At 35.3% G+C, this 18,476-nt stretch overlaps 2 protein-coding genes across 2 annotated transcripts; one reads left to right on the top strand and one right to left on the bottom strand.

Annotated features, from left to right (window-relative positions):
* Positions 1-34: 34 nt before the first annotated feature.
* LOC130634565 (uncharacterized) lies at positions 35-2,267 on the bottom strand. The gene is made up of 4 exons (XM_057444631.1): positions 2,111-2,267; positions 1,442-1,660; positions 689-826; positions 35-294 (listed from the first exon to the last, which is right to left on the bottom strand). The coding sequence occupies exons 1-4, from the start codon at positions 2,153-2,155 to the stop codon at positions 205-207; spliced, it is 492 nt and encodes a 163-aa protein (XP_057300614.1). The 5' UTR covers positions 2,156-2,267; the 3' UTR covers positions 35-204.
* A 5,291-nt stretch (positions 2,268-7,558) lies between these two features.
* LOC130634497 (ATP synthase subunit alpha, mitochondrial-like) lies at positions 7,559-15,765 on the top strand. The gene is made up of 9 exons (XM_057444625.1): positions 7,559-7,719; positions 12,236-12,308; positions 13,116-13,285; positions 13,630-14,032; positions 14,117-14,352; positions 14,647-14,814; positions 14,890-15,054; positions 15,136-15,280; positions 15,445-15,765. Exons 1-9 carry the CDS (start codon positions 7,660-7,662, stop codon positions 15,672-15,674), a joined length of 1,650 nt encoding a protein of 549 aa, XP_057300608.1. The 5' UTR covers positions 7,559-7,659; the 3' UTR covers positions 15,675-15,765.
* The last annotated feature ends 2,711 nt before the right edge of the window (positions 15,766-18,476 follow it).

Below are 18,476 nucleotides of genomic sequence, written 5' to 3'. Positions count from 1 at the left end.
GTGTTAGCAGATGTAAATATCAAAACCTCACGTGTGCAGGGGAAATTTTTCATATTTATTAGACTTAACAAAATACAAGGTGTAGAATAAATTTGGAAGTGTTTACAAGATTTCGGTCTCATTTCTTTGAAAGGTGCTGCCTTTGTTGACTTTTTCCTTAAGTTTTAATATTCTGTTATCAAAGCACTTATCATCGTTTCTCAATTACTGGTAAGTTGTTCTGTTATTTCGAGCTTCTTTAAGATGGGTAAACGAGGCAAGCAAAAGACCAAAAGCGGAAACAATTCCACACACCTAAAAAGTAAAAAATAGAGTATACAATAGCGTGAAAAACCCTGGGGATAAGGTTGCAGTTAGTGAGTACATCTTGTTGACTCTTACCACAAGTAAAAAAAATTTCAGTCATGACATAAACTCACGCAAATAAAGAGGTAAACAATTTGGATTGTGATAAGCCTTGTCTGCAGGACTTTTAATTCCCTAGGAACGAGGTTTGTTTACTACATAGATATATATTTTGTGAGTATAGAGATGGGTTTCTCTTCTTTGCGGTAACGTACAAGCAGCTATGTAATGATTTAAGCAACCTCGTCCCTAGGACTTGTTAGGTTTTTACAGATGGACGGCCATCCAACTGTAAAAAGCCTTACAGTTCCCGGGGACGAGATTGGGTTTAAAGTTATCCTACCCCAACACATGTAAGATGCGTACACTTTACTCTTTTATCGCAATATAAAGGTGGGTCATTCAATGCACTCGCGTTTTGGAAGACACCAACTGATGCTGCAAATAATGTCACAGCGAACAAGAGCGAAAGTATTGTCATCTAAAGCGAAATTAGTAAGGTTAATGTTTCTGATTTCGTGTTATAGTTAGAAGTTAAAACCTTGTTCTAAGGGCTTTTTTTTATCATCTCACTCGTGTCGATAATAGAGAAAATGAGAAAAGGAGAAAAATGATACTAAGGTCAATTTTGCAGTGCAAATTCAACCTCGATCCCAGGGCCTGTAGTGTTTCTTGATATTTCATTCTCATATCAAAAAACGCTACAGGCCCTGGGATCGAGGTTGGTGCAAATTAAAAGCAGAGTTATTGGGCAAGTCAGTATGCTTACGGAGTCTCCTTCCTAGTGTTGTTATAGTTCTATATGATAATTTTGCTGAAATTTAATTTTGTGACTCAAATAAAACAAAGTTTTCCGAGAATTTACTTTTTAACAGAATTTAAATTCGCGAATTTAAAAAATTCAAATTTTAGCGAAAATTTAATTTCGCGAATCTAAAAGAATAAAATTTTTCGGGAAAAATATATTTCGCGGATTCTAGGATAATTCGCAAAACATGCGCAATTTTATTTCCGCAAAAATTTCTTCCCTTAAAGTATATTTGTTTGGAAAACTTACGTGGGAGAATAGCCTAAACTAGGAGGTAAATAAACATACCCATTTTTGCCAATTTATTTTACTTTGAACGGACATAACCCCTAATATTTCCAAATCTATCATTAGCAAGCAGTACGTAGCAGGCAGTGTTGTTGAGATCGTAAAAAAGGTTTTTGACGATTGATCAACTTCATACCACTTTGTCGAGTCAATGTTACTTTGAATCCAATTGTCAACCCTCCATGCTAAGTTTAAAACCAATGACAACAGTGTCATATGCTGTGAATAAAAAACATACGCTTTTATAATTAACACTAGTCTTCAAATGAATTTAGCAAAGTTTATGAAAAAAATATGCAGTGTCTGAATATTTAAATTAGCATATGCGTCAACATCGTCCCCAGGGTCTTGTGGCCTCTGAGCCGCTATAACAAAGTGAATGCCCTGGGAACGAGGCTGCATATGTGCATTAACTTTAAGCAAAGTTAAAGAACTACAGAACTCCTGCTGCAAACAAACGTTATCTTTTTTACCGGCTTTTATGTTTCTCCATTTGCAAGATGGCCCATTAACTTTGAACAAGGGAGTATACTTTGCCACAAGGTTCCAAGTCGATTGCATTTTTTGTATGCAAAAAGAAATTCTAAAAGTTTCAATCGGTCACAGATGTCTAATAAAAAAACAAGTTAAAAGAAGCACTGCAGACTTAAGCTATACAAATTTACTTACAAAATTTAGCAGAAAAAGTTTTCCCCATAATTTTTCAAATAACATCCTTGCTGATAGTAGATTGTTTTTATGCTCTTATGTGTATGCATTATATTCTCGTTAATTTAAAATTCCATTTTGTGTGTAATTAGTGATAACAATAAATGCAGTCATTAAAATAAAGGGGCTATTACGGGGAGAAAACAAAAAGATGGTAGATATCAATTTAGCCCATAATCCTTAGTATACAAATAAGATCCGACTTCCATGAGAATCCTATTTCGACTTCCGCGCAGCCTACGGAAAGACGTTCTTAAGTCGAAGTCCACACAGAACGGAGTTTCTGTAAATCTGTTTTTAAAAAAAAGTATCTTATTTACTTATGCTTATTCTTTTATGCCAGAACAAATGCGCACACAGCAGCAAGAAGCAATGATACAGCTCACAATCTCTGTTAATAAGAAGCAATGATGCAGCTCACAAATTTTGTTAATAAACAGCAGGATCAACTGAGCAGTTTAATCCAAGCTATAAATAATTAGGGAAAAAAGATTAAACACCAGCTAATGCTTTGGCAACATCAGCTTCTTCTCAGGAGTGTAGCAATGACCCCCTTCAGATGGAGATCAGTCAAACCCTACCCAAACTATAGTTGACCTAAATGCAACAACTGCTTAGTCAACTTTTACTATGGAAAATTCCAATACTAACAGGCATGAAAATATCCCACTAAGAAGTGAACATGAAATGTTGACACAGACCAACGCTGAATCATGGGATCGTATATTTGGTTCTCTGGTAACCAATCTTCTGCAGGGCAGTCCAGCTCATCCACAGGGAACAACTCCCAGATAACAGGGAAGTTAATAGAGACAAGGTATAAAGAACAGGAGTACCAGTAGGCAACAAATCAAAAATACGAAGATGATGTACTAACAATTGGGCCAGAAATTGCATCATCTATCGCAGCCACAGCAAAGATATATTGGCAAAAGCCACTAAAAGAGGAGACACTCAAACAATAATTAGAAAATGCAGCTGCACCTGCGAATTGCTCCTATCTCGTGCCAAAACAGATTAATATAAAAAAATATGTAGTACTTTCGTTCGAACAAATGACTACAAGCTCCAAGAAATCCAGAAATTACATGCGGCATCGACAACAATGGTATTGCGTGCAGCATCTGAACTGACCAAATTAAGGAATCAACTTGCACAAAATAATGTGGATATCAAGGGCCCTCTTACATCACTAAAAGATGCAATATCACTTGGAACCAACAGAAGCGCAACCTCATTAAACCATCCTTACCAAACTGGTACGTAAAGTTAGCGACAGATACTGACGAAGCAGCGGTTCAACTATTTGGGTTCTCAATATGTGAACGTCTAGAAACCTTAAAAAAGAAAAACCAAATTAAAGCGTTGTTAGAGAAAGAAGGTCCCAACCTAAAAAGAAAATCAAAATCGTCAAACAGGGGGCTCGCTTACAAGACCTCAAAGAGGGTTACAATCACCACAATCAAGGGCAAAAAGCACAGCAAACAGCAAAAAGATACACTACAACAACAGAAATAGCTACCAGAGTACAAACAAGTACCCAAAAAACAAAAAGCGTTAAGGGTAAGAAGCCTCGAATTATTAAAGGTGTATCTTCGCTAAAAGGTCAAAGATTTTACGGCAGGGTGTGTAAAACTGCAAATAAAAAACTGGGAAAATATTGCCAGTGACATTGAAGTCTTACAGACTGTTTCAGTTGTGCAAATAGCAGTTGCTGAGTTACCAAAAAATCAGCAAATTCAATATTCAACGAGGAAGATAAATTTGTCGAAAATGAAATAATTAGCTATCAAATGTCATCAAAAGGGGTGATAGGAGCCATTATCAGCCAGGCAAGTTTATATTACAAATATTTGTGACAGAAAAATCTGATGGTGGCTATAGTCTAATATTTTAAAATGTAAACTTTAAACTCGACATTATGTATAACAATATATTTATGGAAAAACTGGACACTAAAGATGCATACTACAGCATCCCTATCCATGAGGAGACCAAAAATTCCAAAAGAATACCAAACTTTATAATTAAAAGCGCTCCCTTGTGGATACACATAAGGTCACAGGCAGATTTCAAAACTTATGAAGCCACCACTAGGTCCATATTGAACCAGCCCAAGAAATAAAATTCTTAGAATTTATTTTAAATACAATTGATAAGACGGTCGCTTTAACCGTGCCAAAAAAGCAGGCATTTGTTGTTCTCTGTGGTAATATACTGTCATCACAATAAAAATTTCGGTAAGGAATTTATCGAAACTACTAGGGAAAATGCCCAGTACTTTTTGTGGTGTGCCCTTCAGTAATTATTCGTCGGACAAATTTCATCACTTAAGTCCGACCAAAAACTTAATCCAAATCTAAAATTTATTTTTTCTTTAAATTCTGTATCAAAAACGGGTAAAAATATGAAAAACTGTCAATAGGTTATGGCATACTTTAATAATCGAGTCTCTTTAATAATAGCCGTATTCCGTCTGTCTGTCTCTGCGCGGACCCCCCGCTGAGTTAGAAAATGATGTTACGGAAACACGAATATAAAATGCGATATATTTTTATTCACTTTTTTGCGGCAGGTTGATATAAAGGACGGGCGATCCCGTGGATTTTTCCACGGGCAATGACTAGTCAATAATAATAACAAATATCTTTGATTTATCAATTTTATTTTTACAAATAATTGTTCTTATAAATACTCGTTCAATCGTCTTTATTTTTTTCAAGTTCATCTCCACCTCGTCTGTGGACGAGTACAAAATTATCGGCGGCCTTTTTCTTTTTTGCCTTTGCTCGATAATTTCACGACAGTCATCGCCATCATTTTTTTCCCTTCCACTGGAAAGTGGAATTCGTGTCTTCATCGTCATCATCTTCTTCTCCGATTTCTTCATAATCATACGAACACAAAGATGTTATGAACTGCCTCACTTTTTTATGTGTCAAAAACATCGGGCTCTTGAATGTCATCATCAAGAGGATTTCTAAACCACCTGTGGGAATAGGTTACGGTCGGTATTGAGTGGAATGTACAAACCAATCTATTTTTCCGCTCTCTTTTTTCAAAAAGAAGAATACATGCCTTGATATTTCTCTTAGTTTTTAGTTGTGAAGAAGTCTTTTCAGCCATTGCTTTGGTAACACAACAATATATGGATCGATTTTCTTGGACGCCTTATCGTCCTCGATTTTAGCAGAAACAAGGTTGCCTTATTTAACATCACTCCAAATGACGTTTTTGTACACATGGTATCTACGAGCTACAACTGTTGCTTGGAATCTATCTACTGCGTCGTTGTAATACTTGAAACAAACGTGTATTTGTTCTCAAACCGCTACATGCTTCATGGATTGTCCATCTGTATGAACATTTATGCACACAACCAGAAATGATTACACAGGGATCCGATGTTGCAGGGATTACTAGGGCTGTCAAAAATTCTCAATATATATATAATATGAAAAAGTGGAAAATCCTTTTAGATGTTAAAAAATAACTATAGCTTTATTGTTTTTTTTGCCTTATCCCATAATTTCATAAGATTTTTTGACAACATTTTTCGTCGGACAAGATTTTTCGCCGGACAGAATTTTGTCACTTTTGTCCAACACTTTTTTGTTCAATAAGGTAGCTCGCTACATCAAGCTATTTCTTGGGCCGGCAGGGATTGATATCACAGTATTCACTGCTCACTTGGTACGCAGTACACCTATCAGCAAGGCAAACAATCTTGTTTTAAACATAAAGGACATACAAATGGCAGCAGGATGGGGAACAGATGCATGTTTTCTTCTCACCTCCTTACAACACAGTTGCACTGTAGCTATATAATGTTTTGTAGACAAAAAGTTGTTCATTGAAGTAGAATTTTTACGGAAGTCAGATTTCACTTGAATACTTAGGATTAGGACTACATTGTTATCATAATTATTTTTCATTTTATTAATTTTTAAAGTATAACAGTCTAACACTGGGTTTATACCATGACATGGACTAATCTGTTATATGATAAAAGCTTTAGTACGTCTTTCAATCTGTCAATTGGAACAGAACCTAATACGAGTTAAAAAAAGGTCTTTTTAGACTACTTCCCAGGTTAAAATTCTTCTATAAATACATGCCCCTAAGATGACAGCAATTTTAAATATTTCTTTAGTTCTGTGTGAAAATAATCTATTATATATGTGCAGTGACATTCAAAATCGATAACATGGTCTAATCCAACTATTATATGTTACTATGATCGCTAAATGTTAAGCGATATCATACGGTGTAGTTTCTAAAAGGTGCGCTTTGTAGTCAAGCCTGGACTTGCACGCAATTTGGACCCCGGCTATACACAAAAGCTCAGCAGATGTCCAGAGAGATCAATAGGAGAAACACGGTCTATCACATTCATTGACAAGTAAAAAATATTTATATTTTTACCGTCTTTACTAATTGTAACTGCAACCTCGTTACCTCAGGCTTCTCACACGAAGAAAAACTGATCCGATATATAAAGGAGAAAAACCCTGGTGTAGAACGAACAATCATTAATCAACAAAGTTCCGGATCGTCGGTATTCCGACGCCGGGTAGCATTTTTTAATGCAAGCATCATACTTTATTAAAAAATAACCTCGTCCACAGGGTCCTTTTTGGCTGTTTTTATATCGCACCCCGCCCCACTAAAAAGAGCAAACGAAAACGGTGTCCTGCTCCTCCCCCCCCCCCGCCCCTGTACGCCGGCCACGTTTGATGCATCATTCAGGAAACCCCAACACATCTGCAAAAAGCAAATCTTTTGCAGTCCACCAGCTGCGAATTTTTAACAAAATGTTTTAAATCGTCCGTTTTGCAAGAATTATCGTGTCCCCAGAGGAGGATAGTTTCCGGTGTGTCGCGCTTTTCCTTATCCCCTCTGCCCCCGTGTCCCTTAAACAGATTCCTTGGTCCTGTTTATATTACTTTTTACGGGTCCGTGAATCAGGACATATTGTAATATAACAGATAGCCTTTTACGTACTACCAACAATGTAATAGGCTAAAATAATAATAAATAGTGTAAGTTAAATATTTTTAGAATGAGAGACATACCGCGAATTGCATTTAAAGACGGCCAAAATGCCCTGCTTAATTAAACCCGCCAAATCCTGGACCTAAGTGTCCATTTTTGATGGTTGCACTCTCTTTCTTTGCCTTTTGTGGACCGCGCCTCTTTAGACTTATATGTTTGTATAGGGTAAGTTATTACGCATATTAAGGAACTAATTTGTGACATATAATACCTTATGTCGATAAAATATAAATATACGAGAGAAAAAAAATGAGAAAAGCACTGCCATATATTTTTTATTGCTGGGAAGTGAGGCCAGATTGCTGCTTAGCTCTAGTGTACGCATGCCCAGTCTACACGTGATCGTTTTTCTAACCCCGGGTTTACTATCTTTCCAGCAAGCAGTTGCTGCTACGGTACCTCTCTCGCCCTGGCAGAAGAAAGCATTGTTGGAGCACACGTAAACTGAAATAATCATGATCACTGCTAGGATTGCAAGATTGGTTGCTCGAAACTCTCCTCGTAGTTTTATCAAGGTAGATAAGAGTTTCTAAGCCACGTTGTTATATGTTTATTTAATATCTACTTTTTTCACTTTTTGATGCTTTTGTATGGAAGCAAATGCTTAGCTAGTATGAAAATTCACTGATTAGACTTAAGAATAACACTTTTATCTTCCCACTAAAAAAACAGCTGTGGATCAATGCAATAAATTCGTATTTTATGTTAATTCTTTAAATAAAGGCAATGACATACAGGCTCAGGCTACAAACCACATTCGTTGATAAGGGCAAATTCCATAGACTTTTTTTTGGCAGTTGGTAAAGCCAAAAGGGTTACTGCGAAAAATGTGAACATTCAAAAAGGTCTATAAAAGTTACAAAAATCATTAGCATACGCTCCTCTGACTAGCTAACTTTGACAACTTGTAACTTTAAACATGCCTACAATGACTGATATGCCGACTTTTGCAAGTTATTTGGAACTGTAATTAAAAACGCTGCTCTTTGATTAATATTTTTTGGTGTAAACCATTCCCTTATTTGCATATTATGATCTATAGTATATCATATGAATAACATAAGAATTAGCATGAGAAGAAATAGCAAATTGCAAACAATAATTATATACACACCAATTCATCTTTCTTGCTCTGCGTCGTAAACGTGTCGTTTTGCAAATTAAAAGTGGAAACAAAAATATTTAACGATTTTCTCTTTCGTGGTCGAAAAAATTTTCTTTTAATATAACACATGTTGGCAGACGGGTCAAAAACCCTCTATTTTAAAAATACCCCACCGATTATGAGAAACGTTGAGAACTCTGAAAATTAAGAAAGAAATTGCTAAAAAATAGTTTCAAGCAATAGATTTATCAGGTTTTTAATGATTTTTTATTTGCTTTGGAATTTTTTTTAGATTCATTTTTAAGGTGGCGGTATACCTTTGTTGTATCTAAAAGTTTTTTTATAAGCCATTTATACTAAAGAAACAACGGTCTTTCCAATGATGAAACTCTTTATTTATTTTTCGAAGGGGAATATTGACTTCCAAATAACTATTTTTTCCGATCTGCCTTTTACACCTCAAATTGAATAAAAGTTAGAGTGAATGTTTAACACTTATAATCCTCTGAAGTATAATTTTTAAAAATAAATTATATTTCTTTTCTGAAAAGAAAGGCCATCTAAATAAAAACACATTTAGTACTAAAAATGTATGCTGTTCTGTTTCTGCAAGTCACAGAAAAATGTTAATCGACTTAGAAAGTTCTATTTCTATGGTATTATTAGTCATGTCTTTGCAAATAATAAACTTAAAAGGACAACCTTCTGAATATTCATCGCTTTGGAAGTGTGATTGCAGCCCTTAAAATTAGAATTTTTTTACGTCGGCAATAAAACTGCCGATGTGAGATACATTTCAACTGATTTGCGTCGGCATTGCGTCGGCAATATTTTTTGTAGTGAAATTTTTTCAGCTGGCAATAACTTCATCATTCACTTTTTATTAGGGATAGACCTCTCATAATTCAATGCATTGATCTCCTAAGACGATGACAAATTGGAATGGAGTACAAGTGTTATTGACATACCTTCCTACATTTGTTAGGTTAATAGTTCACTGCCAACTTGCTTTTTATGTTTCGAGATAAACTCATCAGGTTAGGGCATCATTAGTTTGTATATCGCAGAAGTCGCCAGTGACATGCTTTAAAAATGCTTGTCACCTGCACAGTTTAACATGAAGCAAAACTGTACAGGAGACTCAATTGTTAGAGTCTTCACAGAACATCTTTCCTAACAAAACCGAGGGCAGGGCTGAATTATTGCCTGCTGAGTCGTGTGGGATAAAGAACTTCTGGACTCCTTTTCAACACGATATACAATTTTTTTGATTATTATTACGAATCGAATGGTACCACAGTATTTCAGTAGCCTGAGTGATTTTAGTTAGTAATAATGACTTAACTTACTACAAAATTGAATGTAATTATTTTGTAGTCGCAATGAGTGGGAGTAGCTCAAACAAAATCAAAGTTATTTTTATTTAAAAATTTCACAACAAAATTACGTTGCCAATTTTTTTGCCGACGCAACTACGGTTTCTCTGTATTTTACGTCAGCGAGTATGCTTGAAAGGTGTGATATTTAAAATCTTTAAAACACTTTTTTCGTAGTTTTTTTTTGTATTCCATTTATTACATTTCAAATCTCTTTTACAAAACTACGGAAGATCTAGAAGGGAGAATGCTTTTGTGCTGAAGCCAACGTGTTTATCCAAAAGCAATTTTTTTGTGTGTGTTAAATGTGTGTTGAATATTTTATTTTGAAATTCTTTACTGTATAAAATAAACTACGGGCCTCGTCAGGAATGCTGTGCAATTACACGCGCACACTCCCACACACGCCATGTTTGAATTTTCCCGTGTGATCTTCGCACACCAAAAATAACACTAAATACCTCAGGCGTACGCTAATCGCACACCAAGATAAATAATATTCAGTTCAATAAAGGTGTCAGGGAATAATTTTTTTTCTGACGATGAATAAGTTGTAAATTAATGGTCACTTGTGAGTAAAGCTACACATCTTCGAGAGTACAAGTACAAATAAATGCGAGTAAAAATTCAGAGTAAGAGTACAATGCAAGTACAATAGATAGATAGATAGATGTGCATATTTTACATGGCTAGCCTCACAAATATCGAGGGATATACCCTGTCTATTATTTCCAGGAGGGGCCATGGCGTAGATGGAGAGTCCTAGAGTATTTAATGCTCATTTTGAGCTACGCAGACCCAATTAGAGCCCGCGCTCTACTAGACAACTCCCGGCAACATCCAACGGCCCACACAGTGTGCCATCTTCCCAATTTCCCTCACATGGCTTGGGTTAACCCGGGGCTATGGTAACATTCACTCGCCCATGTTGAATCGCCGTCAAGAGGAATCGAACCCCGGTCTCCCGCACAGAGTACGAGAGCTATAACCACTAATCTACGGCGCCACAATAAGAGTACAATAAGAGTAATCTTTTTAATAACGCAAGTACGCAATAATTAAACTACTCTCGAGTAAATCCTTAAAATATATATCATGTTACTCGCGAGTTATATTAAAGAAAAACATTAAATTTTTTTTTAATTTAGTTGTTCTTTTAAATTAAAAAAAAAATTAAAAAATAAATTTTAAAGTTTAATTTTTCTGTCTACTTCTTTAAATGCTTTTGCTACTTTCGTTATGTGAAATCACTTCCAGCATGTTCTTTCGCAAGCAGAGAGTCAGCATGATATCTAATTATAGTTATGGTGATCAATTGCCACATGCAGAAAGACTTTTTCTTGTGTTGTTTTGAAAATTATACAGAATGTGCTGATGTTGTTTTGGAAGTTATTTAGAAAGGAGGAGGGTGTTACGACGAAAATTTTCGGTCTAGTTTATTTTAGCTAAAGAAAATAATTTCGTTATAAATCGTCATAAAAATTTTAGTCTTTTGTTTAACCTTGTAACTACTTTTACGATTACAAAGTTAGCGTCTAGTATTTTTGCTTGCAGCCCTTTCTTTCTTTGAGTTAAAAAAATACTAGCATGCAATGTGTAGCATGTGTGTTCTTTTATTCGTGGAATTCCCTGCTTTTAATGTATACTTAGCTTTCGCATTAATTCAAAAATATTTTAAATTGAACCAAAAACTAAAATGAACGCTGTGTTCTCTCCAGTATTTTCATTGATTTGGATCAGCCTCTTGAGCTTAGCAATAGTTACTTTGAGCACAGCGTTTATTTCATTATTAAAATGGCAGTTCACTGGTTGCTTGTCTTTCCGTAATAAATTTCATAATTTTTTCATAATAAATTTGCTAATATTTGAGCATTTGGTAGAAATGTGTGTTTAGAATAGACTGATTTTGATAAAAAGTCATTAAAAAGTTGAAAGCGTTTTTTGCACATTGGTTGCACACAAAGCTAGCTCTGTGTTTGTAGTTGTCTTCTTTCGTTCTCTCCCAAAAATTTAATAGAAAAAATAAGGAAGGAAGTTGTTTTTTTACTCATGGTGTAAAACACACTATAAGTTTTTTTTGTCAGTTTGAATAAAATGTGTTAAAATGTGCACATTTCCTAAATAGTACGATTTGCCCAGTAAATTGCGAAGCTTTCACTTCTCTGAGCCAAAAGTCACTCTGAATCTCTATCCGGCCATGTATTTCTTTTCTTTGGAAGAACACAAAAAACAACATTTCAGACTGAAATGTGTAAACAAACAAGCACAGTTATTGCGCTGCGGCTGGGATTCTGCAAAGGCACTACTTTTGCACACACATGTCAGGCATACAGCGTTAAAGAGTTACTAGTTGCATTCTCTGGCACGTGCACACAGTAAAATAATCCATGTCGGGCCCACTAAGGCTTCAAAATTGCCAAAAATGACCAGCAACAATAAGCACATTTTAAGAGTTTAAACTTTAAAGTTAGCTGTCTTGTCTCAACATATTTTGACCAAGGTTGTAGATTACTACCTGAACAATTGTATAATATCCATATTTGTTTTTAGAATTACCAGGGTGTTGGAGCTGCTGCTGGTCTAGTTGCTTCACGTTATATTCGCACATCAGCTGCTTCTCCAGGTAAACAAATATTCATTTTGGTTATACTACTGTTTGCTTGGACTAATTAAGCATTTCCATTAGTTAAGGATTTGTTTAGACAAAACTTTCAATACCGCAATGAGCATGTATCGTTTTCTTTTTAACTGATTATTACTAGGTTTTTACTAACTGAATTGTTAAAAACAGTATTACATCTTGTGGATAAATTCTGTTATAACATATGCTAGGCACTATCCACACATTTCTTCTCCTGAAATAACTGGCAGGAATTAAATCTCCTGAAACAACTGGCAGGAATTAAATCATTCTGAAACAATTCCCAATGTTTTTGAGAATGTTCCCTCCATTGTGTTTATCTAAAATATTTATTTTCACATGTGAAAACAACTTTGTTGTGAGAGCTCATGAAATTAGTGTAATTAAACTTGAAGATTAACTTAATTATATAAAAATAATATCAAAGATTTTCACTTTTCATAATTCAATTGGGATATCGCAATGGTTTTTTTTCGATTTGGCTCATTGTCAATTCTACGTTTTATGAGTTGCTTCTGAAAAAATACTTTTATACCCACTTTAGTCACAAAGTGTGGAAAATGTGCAAATGGATCTCTTATTTTAACCGTAATTCATGAAATATAATATAAGTTTTGTTTTTATACAAAAACATGTTTTTCGTTCGCGATTGGTAATATGCACAGCATTTTCTTGTTTTAGTTAAAAGCGGTATAAATTTGTTAAGATATTTAACAACACTTGTAATATTTAAGCTTTGTACAGCATGCTAGGATCTGTGTTTGATAAATCGATTTTTTTTTATTTTAGCCACAGCAGAAGTATCAGCAATTTTAGAAGAACGTATTTTGAAAACATCAACTAGTGTAGAGCTTGAAGAAGCTGGTAGAGTTCTTTCAGTTGGGGATGGAATTGCTCGAGTTTATGGCTTAAAAAATGTTCAGGCGGAAGAAATGGTGGAATTCTCTAGTGGATTAAAGGTAGTCTATAGAAAAGCTTTCACGCTACCAGCTTTTTCAATTTTTTCTAATCTTTTGAGAATAAATTTTCTACAAAACAGAAGCCTTAATCAGAAAGTTAGTTAAATTGTTTACACTGCATAACTAGAAAATTTTCTTTACTGTTGTTCCATAGCAAGTTGATTTATGTTCAAGTTTTCTGTTTATTCTACAAGGAAAAGTAAAATATTTTTAGCATAAAACGTTTCACAAGGTAAAGAAATTTCTCTTTTAGCAGGAACTGTAAAAATAATTATTATAAAAAGATTGCTGCTATATGTTTATCTGAGATTGCTATTGTATATATTGCAAAAATCGTCTTCCAGGGCATGGCTCTGAATCTAGAACCAGATAATGTTGGTGTTGTCGTGTTTGGTAACGATAAACTTATTAAAGAAGGCGATGTTGTCAAACGAACAGGAGCTATTGTTGATGTGCCTGTTGGAGAAGATCTGTTAGGACGAGTAGTTGATGCATTAGGAAATCCTATTGATGGAAAAGGCCCAATCAATGCTAAACGTGCTCGTGTTGGCGTCAAAGCTCCAGGCATTATTCCCCGAACATCTGTAAAAGAGCCTATGTTGACAGGAATCAAAGCTGTAGACAGTCTTGTGCCAATTGGACGTGGACAGCGTGAATTGATCATTGGCGATCGACAAACTGGAAAAACTGCTGTAGCCATTGATGCTATCATCAACCAAAAGAGATTTAATGAGGGTTCAGACGAAAGTAGGAAATATTTTTATTTTTGATAAAAAAAACAAAACATTCTTACTATTTTTTTTTACTTAAATCTGTTTATTTCACTCACAGAGAAGAAGCTGTATTGTATATACGTGGCTATTGGACAGAAAAGAAGTACAGTGGCTCAATTAGTGAAACGACTTGCAGATGCTGATGCATTGAAATATACTATTATTGTCAGTGCTACTGCTTCAGATGCTGCTCCTTTACAATACCTCGCACCATATTCTGGCTGTGCCATGGGCGAATATTTCAGAGATAATGGAAAACATGCTCTTATCATCTATGACGATTTATCGAAACAAGTAAGTTTTTTTTAGCTATAGAAGTGTATATTTTAGGCTTTATATTACATTTTAAATAGACTAAATGCATTAAATTATACAGCAGTTTTAAATGTGTTGTGGAAAAGCTTTTTCTTAACTACAGTTTTGAGGAGTGCATCAGGAGATTTGTAGTTTTAATAAATGATTATATTGTAGTTGCGATCAACTACTAATGTTTGTTATTTCGGATTATTGTGTTTCTTTATTTGGAGAAGGAATGTAAAGTTATAACAAACAACTACTACCAAAGTTCTTATCAATTTACATTTTTAGGCCGTTGCGTACCGTCAAATGTCTTTGTTGTTGCGACGTCCGCCAGGTCGTGAAGCCTACCCAGGTGATGTGTTCTACCTCCATTCCCGTTTACTTGAACGTGCTGCTAAGATGAGTGATGCCTTTGGTGGTGGTTCGCTCACTGCTTTGCCTGTTATCGAAACACAAGTGAGTCACTTTTTTGCTATCTTGTTTAGTTAAATTTAAATTAAGGTCAGTTTTGCATATGATGTTGTGTTTTAGGCTGGTGACGTGTCTGCATATATTCCAACAAATGTCATCTCCATCACTGACGGACAAATTTTCTTAGAGAGTGAGTTGTTTTACAAAGGAATCCGTCCAGCTATTAACGTCGGTCTTTCTGTCAGTCGTGTCGGATCTGCTGCTCAAACTAAAGCCATGAAACAGGTAAAGCCATAATGAATAAATATAGCTCTCTTTTTTTTTTGCAGTAAGACGGTGGAAAAAAAATGTGTGTTTTATATTTAGGTTGCCGGCTCCATGAAGTTAGAACTTGCCCAATATCGAGAAGTTGCGGCCTTTGCTCAATTCGGATCTGATTTAGATGCTGCCACACAAGCTTTGTTGAATCGTGGTGTACGATTGACTGAATTGTTAAAACAAGGGCAATATGGTAAACTTTTAATGTTTGTATTTTCCTAGTAAAAGTTTTTTCGTGGAGTGTGACAAGCCTACATAAGTTTTCTAACGTGCGTGTTATAAAAAGGGGTTAATGACGTTTGGATCTATATATTTTTACTGAAAAACGATTGGTTTAATTTATTGTTTACTTTTTAGTTCCTATGGATATTGCTGAACAAGTAGCTACCATTTATGCTGGTGTCCGTGGTCATCTCGATAAACTCGAACCATCGAGAGTTACAGCTTTCGAAAAAGCCTTCACGAAACACATTACGACGGCTCACAAAGATTTATTAGACACTATCAGAACAGAGGGAGAAATTTCTGAAAGTACGGATGCAAAGTTAAAAGAACTAGTAATCTCTTTCGTGCAAGCTTTTGAATGAAGTGGATGTGTGCGTACGTATGAAAATAGTGGAAATAGTTTTTTTCCTTCAAATTAAATTTCACCTTAAAGAAAAATGTTAACTTTTTAAAGGTGGTTTTCAATTGTCTTGTCCCACTGCCTCACTTGACAAATTTAGAATATGGCCTGCAGCTTTTTGAGCAAAAACATTGGTTTTGTAATTAGGCGTTTGTTGGAAAAAGTAATTTAAGGTGGCAAAAATTATTGGTCGCATCAAATCAGTTTCCGGCGTGTGTTGTGAATCTGACAATATTTTAAGAACAAGAGCCTGAGATTTGCCGAAAAAAGATCTAGTTTAAATCATTGATTTTGTTATTAGAAAAACCCGAGTCGGAGTTTGAGTTAGTGCAAGTATATATATTTTCTACACTTTATGTCGAGCTACCAATAATTTTTTACTCACCTGCTAAGTTCGCACTTTTATAACTACTCGTGATGATAAATTCCCTCTGTTACACACGTTAACTTCCCACCATCTTCCATAAAAACTGCGTCAGAATTGCTAAAGAAATGTCTAAAAATACAAATAAAATATGCTACTAAATCGGTACTAGAGAAGATTGTAGCACCTGAAAAGAGAAAGCTATTTGGTCTACAATCAAACAATTTGGGGGGTACACTCGAACAAGTAATGCTGTAAAATGCTACAGTTCTGATGGTGTTGAAGGTGTTTGGTGTTAATCTGTATGCGAAGGTGTGTAAAGAGGTTTACATGTCAATAAAATACAGTCAAAAGTAGATGATTTTCGACTAGTGAATCTGGTGGGATAATTTCTAGGATTAAAGTATAGTTATAGTAACTGCAACCTCGATCCCAGGGCCTGTAGCGTTTTTTGATATGAGGATGAAACGTGTACGAGTACGTTTCATCCTGATATAAAAAAGGCTAAAGGCCCTGGGATCGAGGTTGATAGTAACTGGTGTTTTTAAATCGTTAAAAGGGTCAGCCTATACTGAACTACAACGACAAGTAAATGTCAAAAACGGGGTGGAAAAGACGTTTAAAACAATGACAACAATTGTTTTATGTACGCAGTACTAACAGCGCTTACCTATAGCTAAAGGACCCACAAAGATAAACAAAATACAGAAACTATCTCAACTTCGACGGTATAGTTTTTCCAGTAGCTATCAAAGACATAACTAGGTTTAAAGAACAGAACAGTCTGAAAGGGAACGTGTTCGGGTACAAAAAATCAATCTAACTCATACGACTTGCAAATCATAAAGAAACACTCGACCAGATGTCCAAAGGAAACCAGTCAATATTGTCGGATAAACTTTTTAAAACTAGTATCATCACCAAGAGAACTTCCGAAACATATACATTATAAAATACGAATTAGATACAGCTTAGTACTACACAAGACCTGGGTTATCATTGGACACTAGTCAACACCACATCAGTAGAACTAGTGCTCCTATCCGACATATTACACTTTGATAAAAACGCAGTACGTATCGGAGTGTTATTATATCGAACAGAAACTCACAAGCAAACAAAAGGTACCTAACAAACAACGATCCAAAAAAAATAAAAAAATAGTGTATCTATGTATCTAAACTCAAACAATCTATATGGATGGATACTCGAACTAGAAATTATACACTGCAACAGTGAGAATGAGGGTATCTGTTGGAGGTAGATCTAGAATACCTAAAAGAACATGACCTTCACAATAAATATTCCTTCCTGGAAGAATTAAGGTAAACTAAATAGAGAAGTTAGTCCTTTATTGTCTATTAAGTCCTATTAAACCGTTTAACAATACCTTGACTTCCATGTTGTCTTAAATCGCCTTGTTGGATGGATGTGGAATGAACCACTGTATCATTTTATATTGTAATATTAGGTTGTTTCCTTAACCAATTCTTAGCCTCATCTCTCTTAACATCGACTGCTCTTATTAAACCCATCTACTCTGTGGTTTAAGAGTCCCAATTATGACGTTAGACAAAGGCTGGTGAAATAATAAGTTGAGAGATAATGAGATGGTTAGGGTGGTGAATGCGGGAATTGAGATTGCGACTTAATAAGTTGTCTGGGGAGGCTGCGAAGACTAAGAAGTTGTTGAGGCAATTGATAAAAACTGATGTTTCCATTGAGAGAAAAAGTAAAAACGTTAATTAGGGAGAAGGGGACAACCATAGTCTCTAATGCGTACGGGTATTGGTATGAAAATTAGTGTTTGAGGGTGGAGTACAGGTAGTAGTAGTAGCAGTGGTAGGATTGGGGGTGGTAATAACGTTTGGCAGGTGAATGGAATAAGAAACAGTTGGGAGCTGTATCTACGTTGCTGGCTAAACTTAGGGAGATGGCGTTAGATGCACATCCTGGCATTATTGGGTTGGTTGTGGCATGTTGATCATGTATGGACAAAATTTGGTGGTACAGAGGAAAAGTTATGTGATATCTTACAAGACAACGAACAGAGAGTTAGCCATGATAAGGCCTTGGAGAAACTTACAGAGGCTATAGATAGATTTAATTAGGAGGGAGCTAAGGGAATTGATATAATTAATAGGACCTTGAAGGGCGAGAGAGAGAAGCAAAGAATGATTTTATTAAGTATGAAGGTGTTATGAGGGAATATTATCAGGTTATAAGGTTAGGTTGCCAGAGTTAAAGTTGGGTGACTATCATGTACCTAGCGAGGAACAGAAGATTTGGAAGATGGTGTTTGTTGTTAATGGAATCGGATTTTTTGAATATTAATTGTGGAACAGGTAAATGTATCTGAGGATTACAGATATGGAAGAGTTAAATAGTGTAAATACGTGG

Source organism: Hydractinia symbiolongicarpus, chromosome 1 (genome assembly GCF_029227915.1).
Source record: "Hydractinia symbiolongicarpus strain clone_291-10 chromosome 1, HSymV2.1, whole genome shotgun sequence".
NCBI classification, from domain to species: domain Eukaryota; kingdom Metazoa; phylum Cnidaria; class Hydrozoa; order Anthoathecata; family Hydractiniidae; genus Hydractinia; species Hydractinia symbiolongicarpus.
Note: the sequence above shows the minus strand (reverse complement) of the source record. Positions and strands in the feature narration are given on the sequence as shown.

Coding starts and splice junctions, on each gene's coding strand:
- LOC130634565 (XM_057444631.1), bottom strand. CDS start 2,155: ATGTTATTTGAAAAATTATGGGGAAAACTTTTTCTGCTAAATTTT. Junction 1,661..2,110: donor AACTTTTTCTGCTAAATTTT/GTAAGTAAATTT, acceptor TTTTATTCACAG/CATATGACACTGTTGTCATT. Junction 295..688: donor CGCATCTTACATGTGTTGGG/GTAGGATAACTT, acceptor TTTACTTTTTAG/GTGTGTGGAATTGTTTCCGC.
- LOC130634497 (XM_057444625.1), top strand. CDS start 7,660: ATGATCACTGCTAGGATTGCAAGATTGGTTGCTCGAAACTCTCCTCGT. Junction 14,353..14,646: donor ATGACGATTTATCGAAACAA/GTAAGTTTTTTT, acceptor TTACATTTTTAG/GCCGTTGCGTACCGTCAAAT. Junction 15,055..15,135: donor AAACTAAAGCCATGAAACAG/GTAAAGCCATAA, acceptor TTTTATATTTAG/GTTGCCGGCTCCATGAAGTT.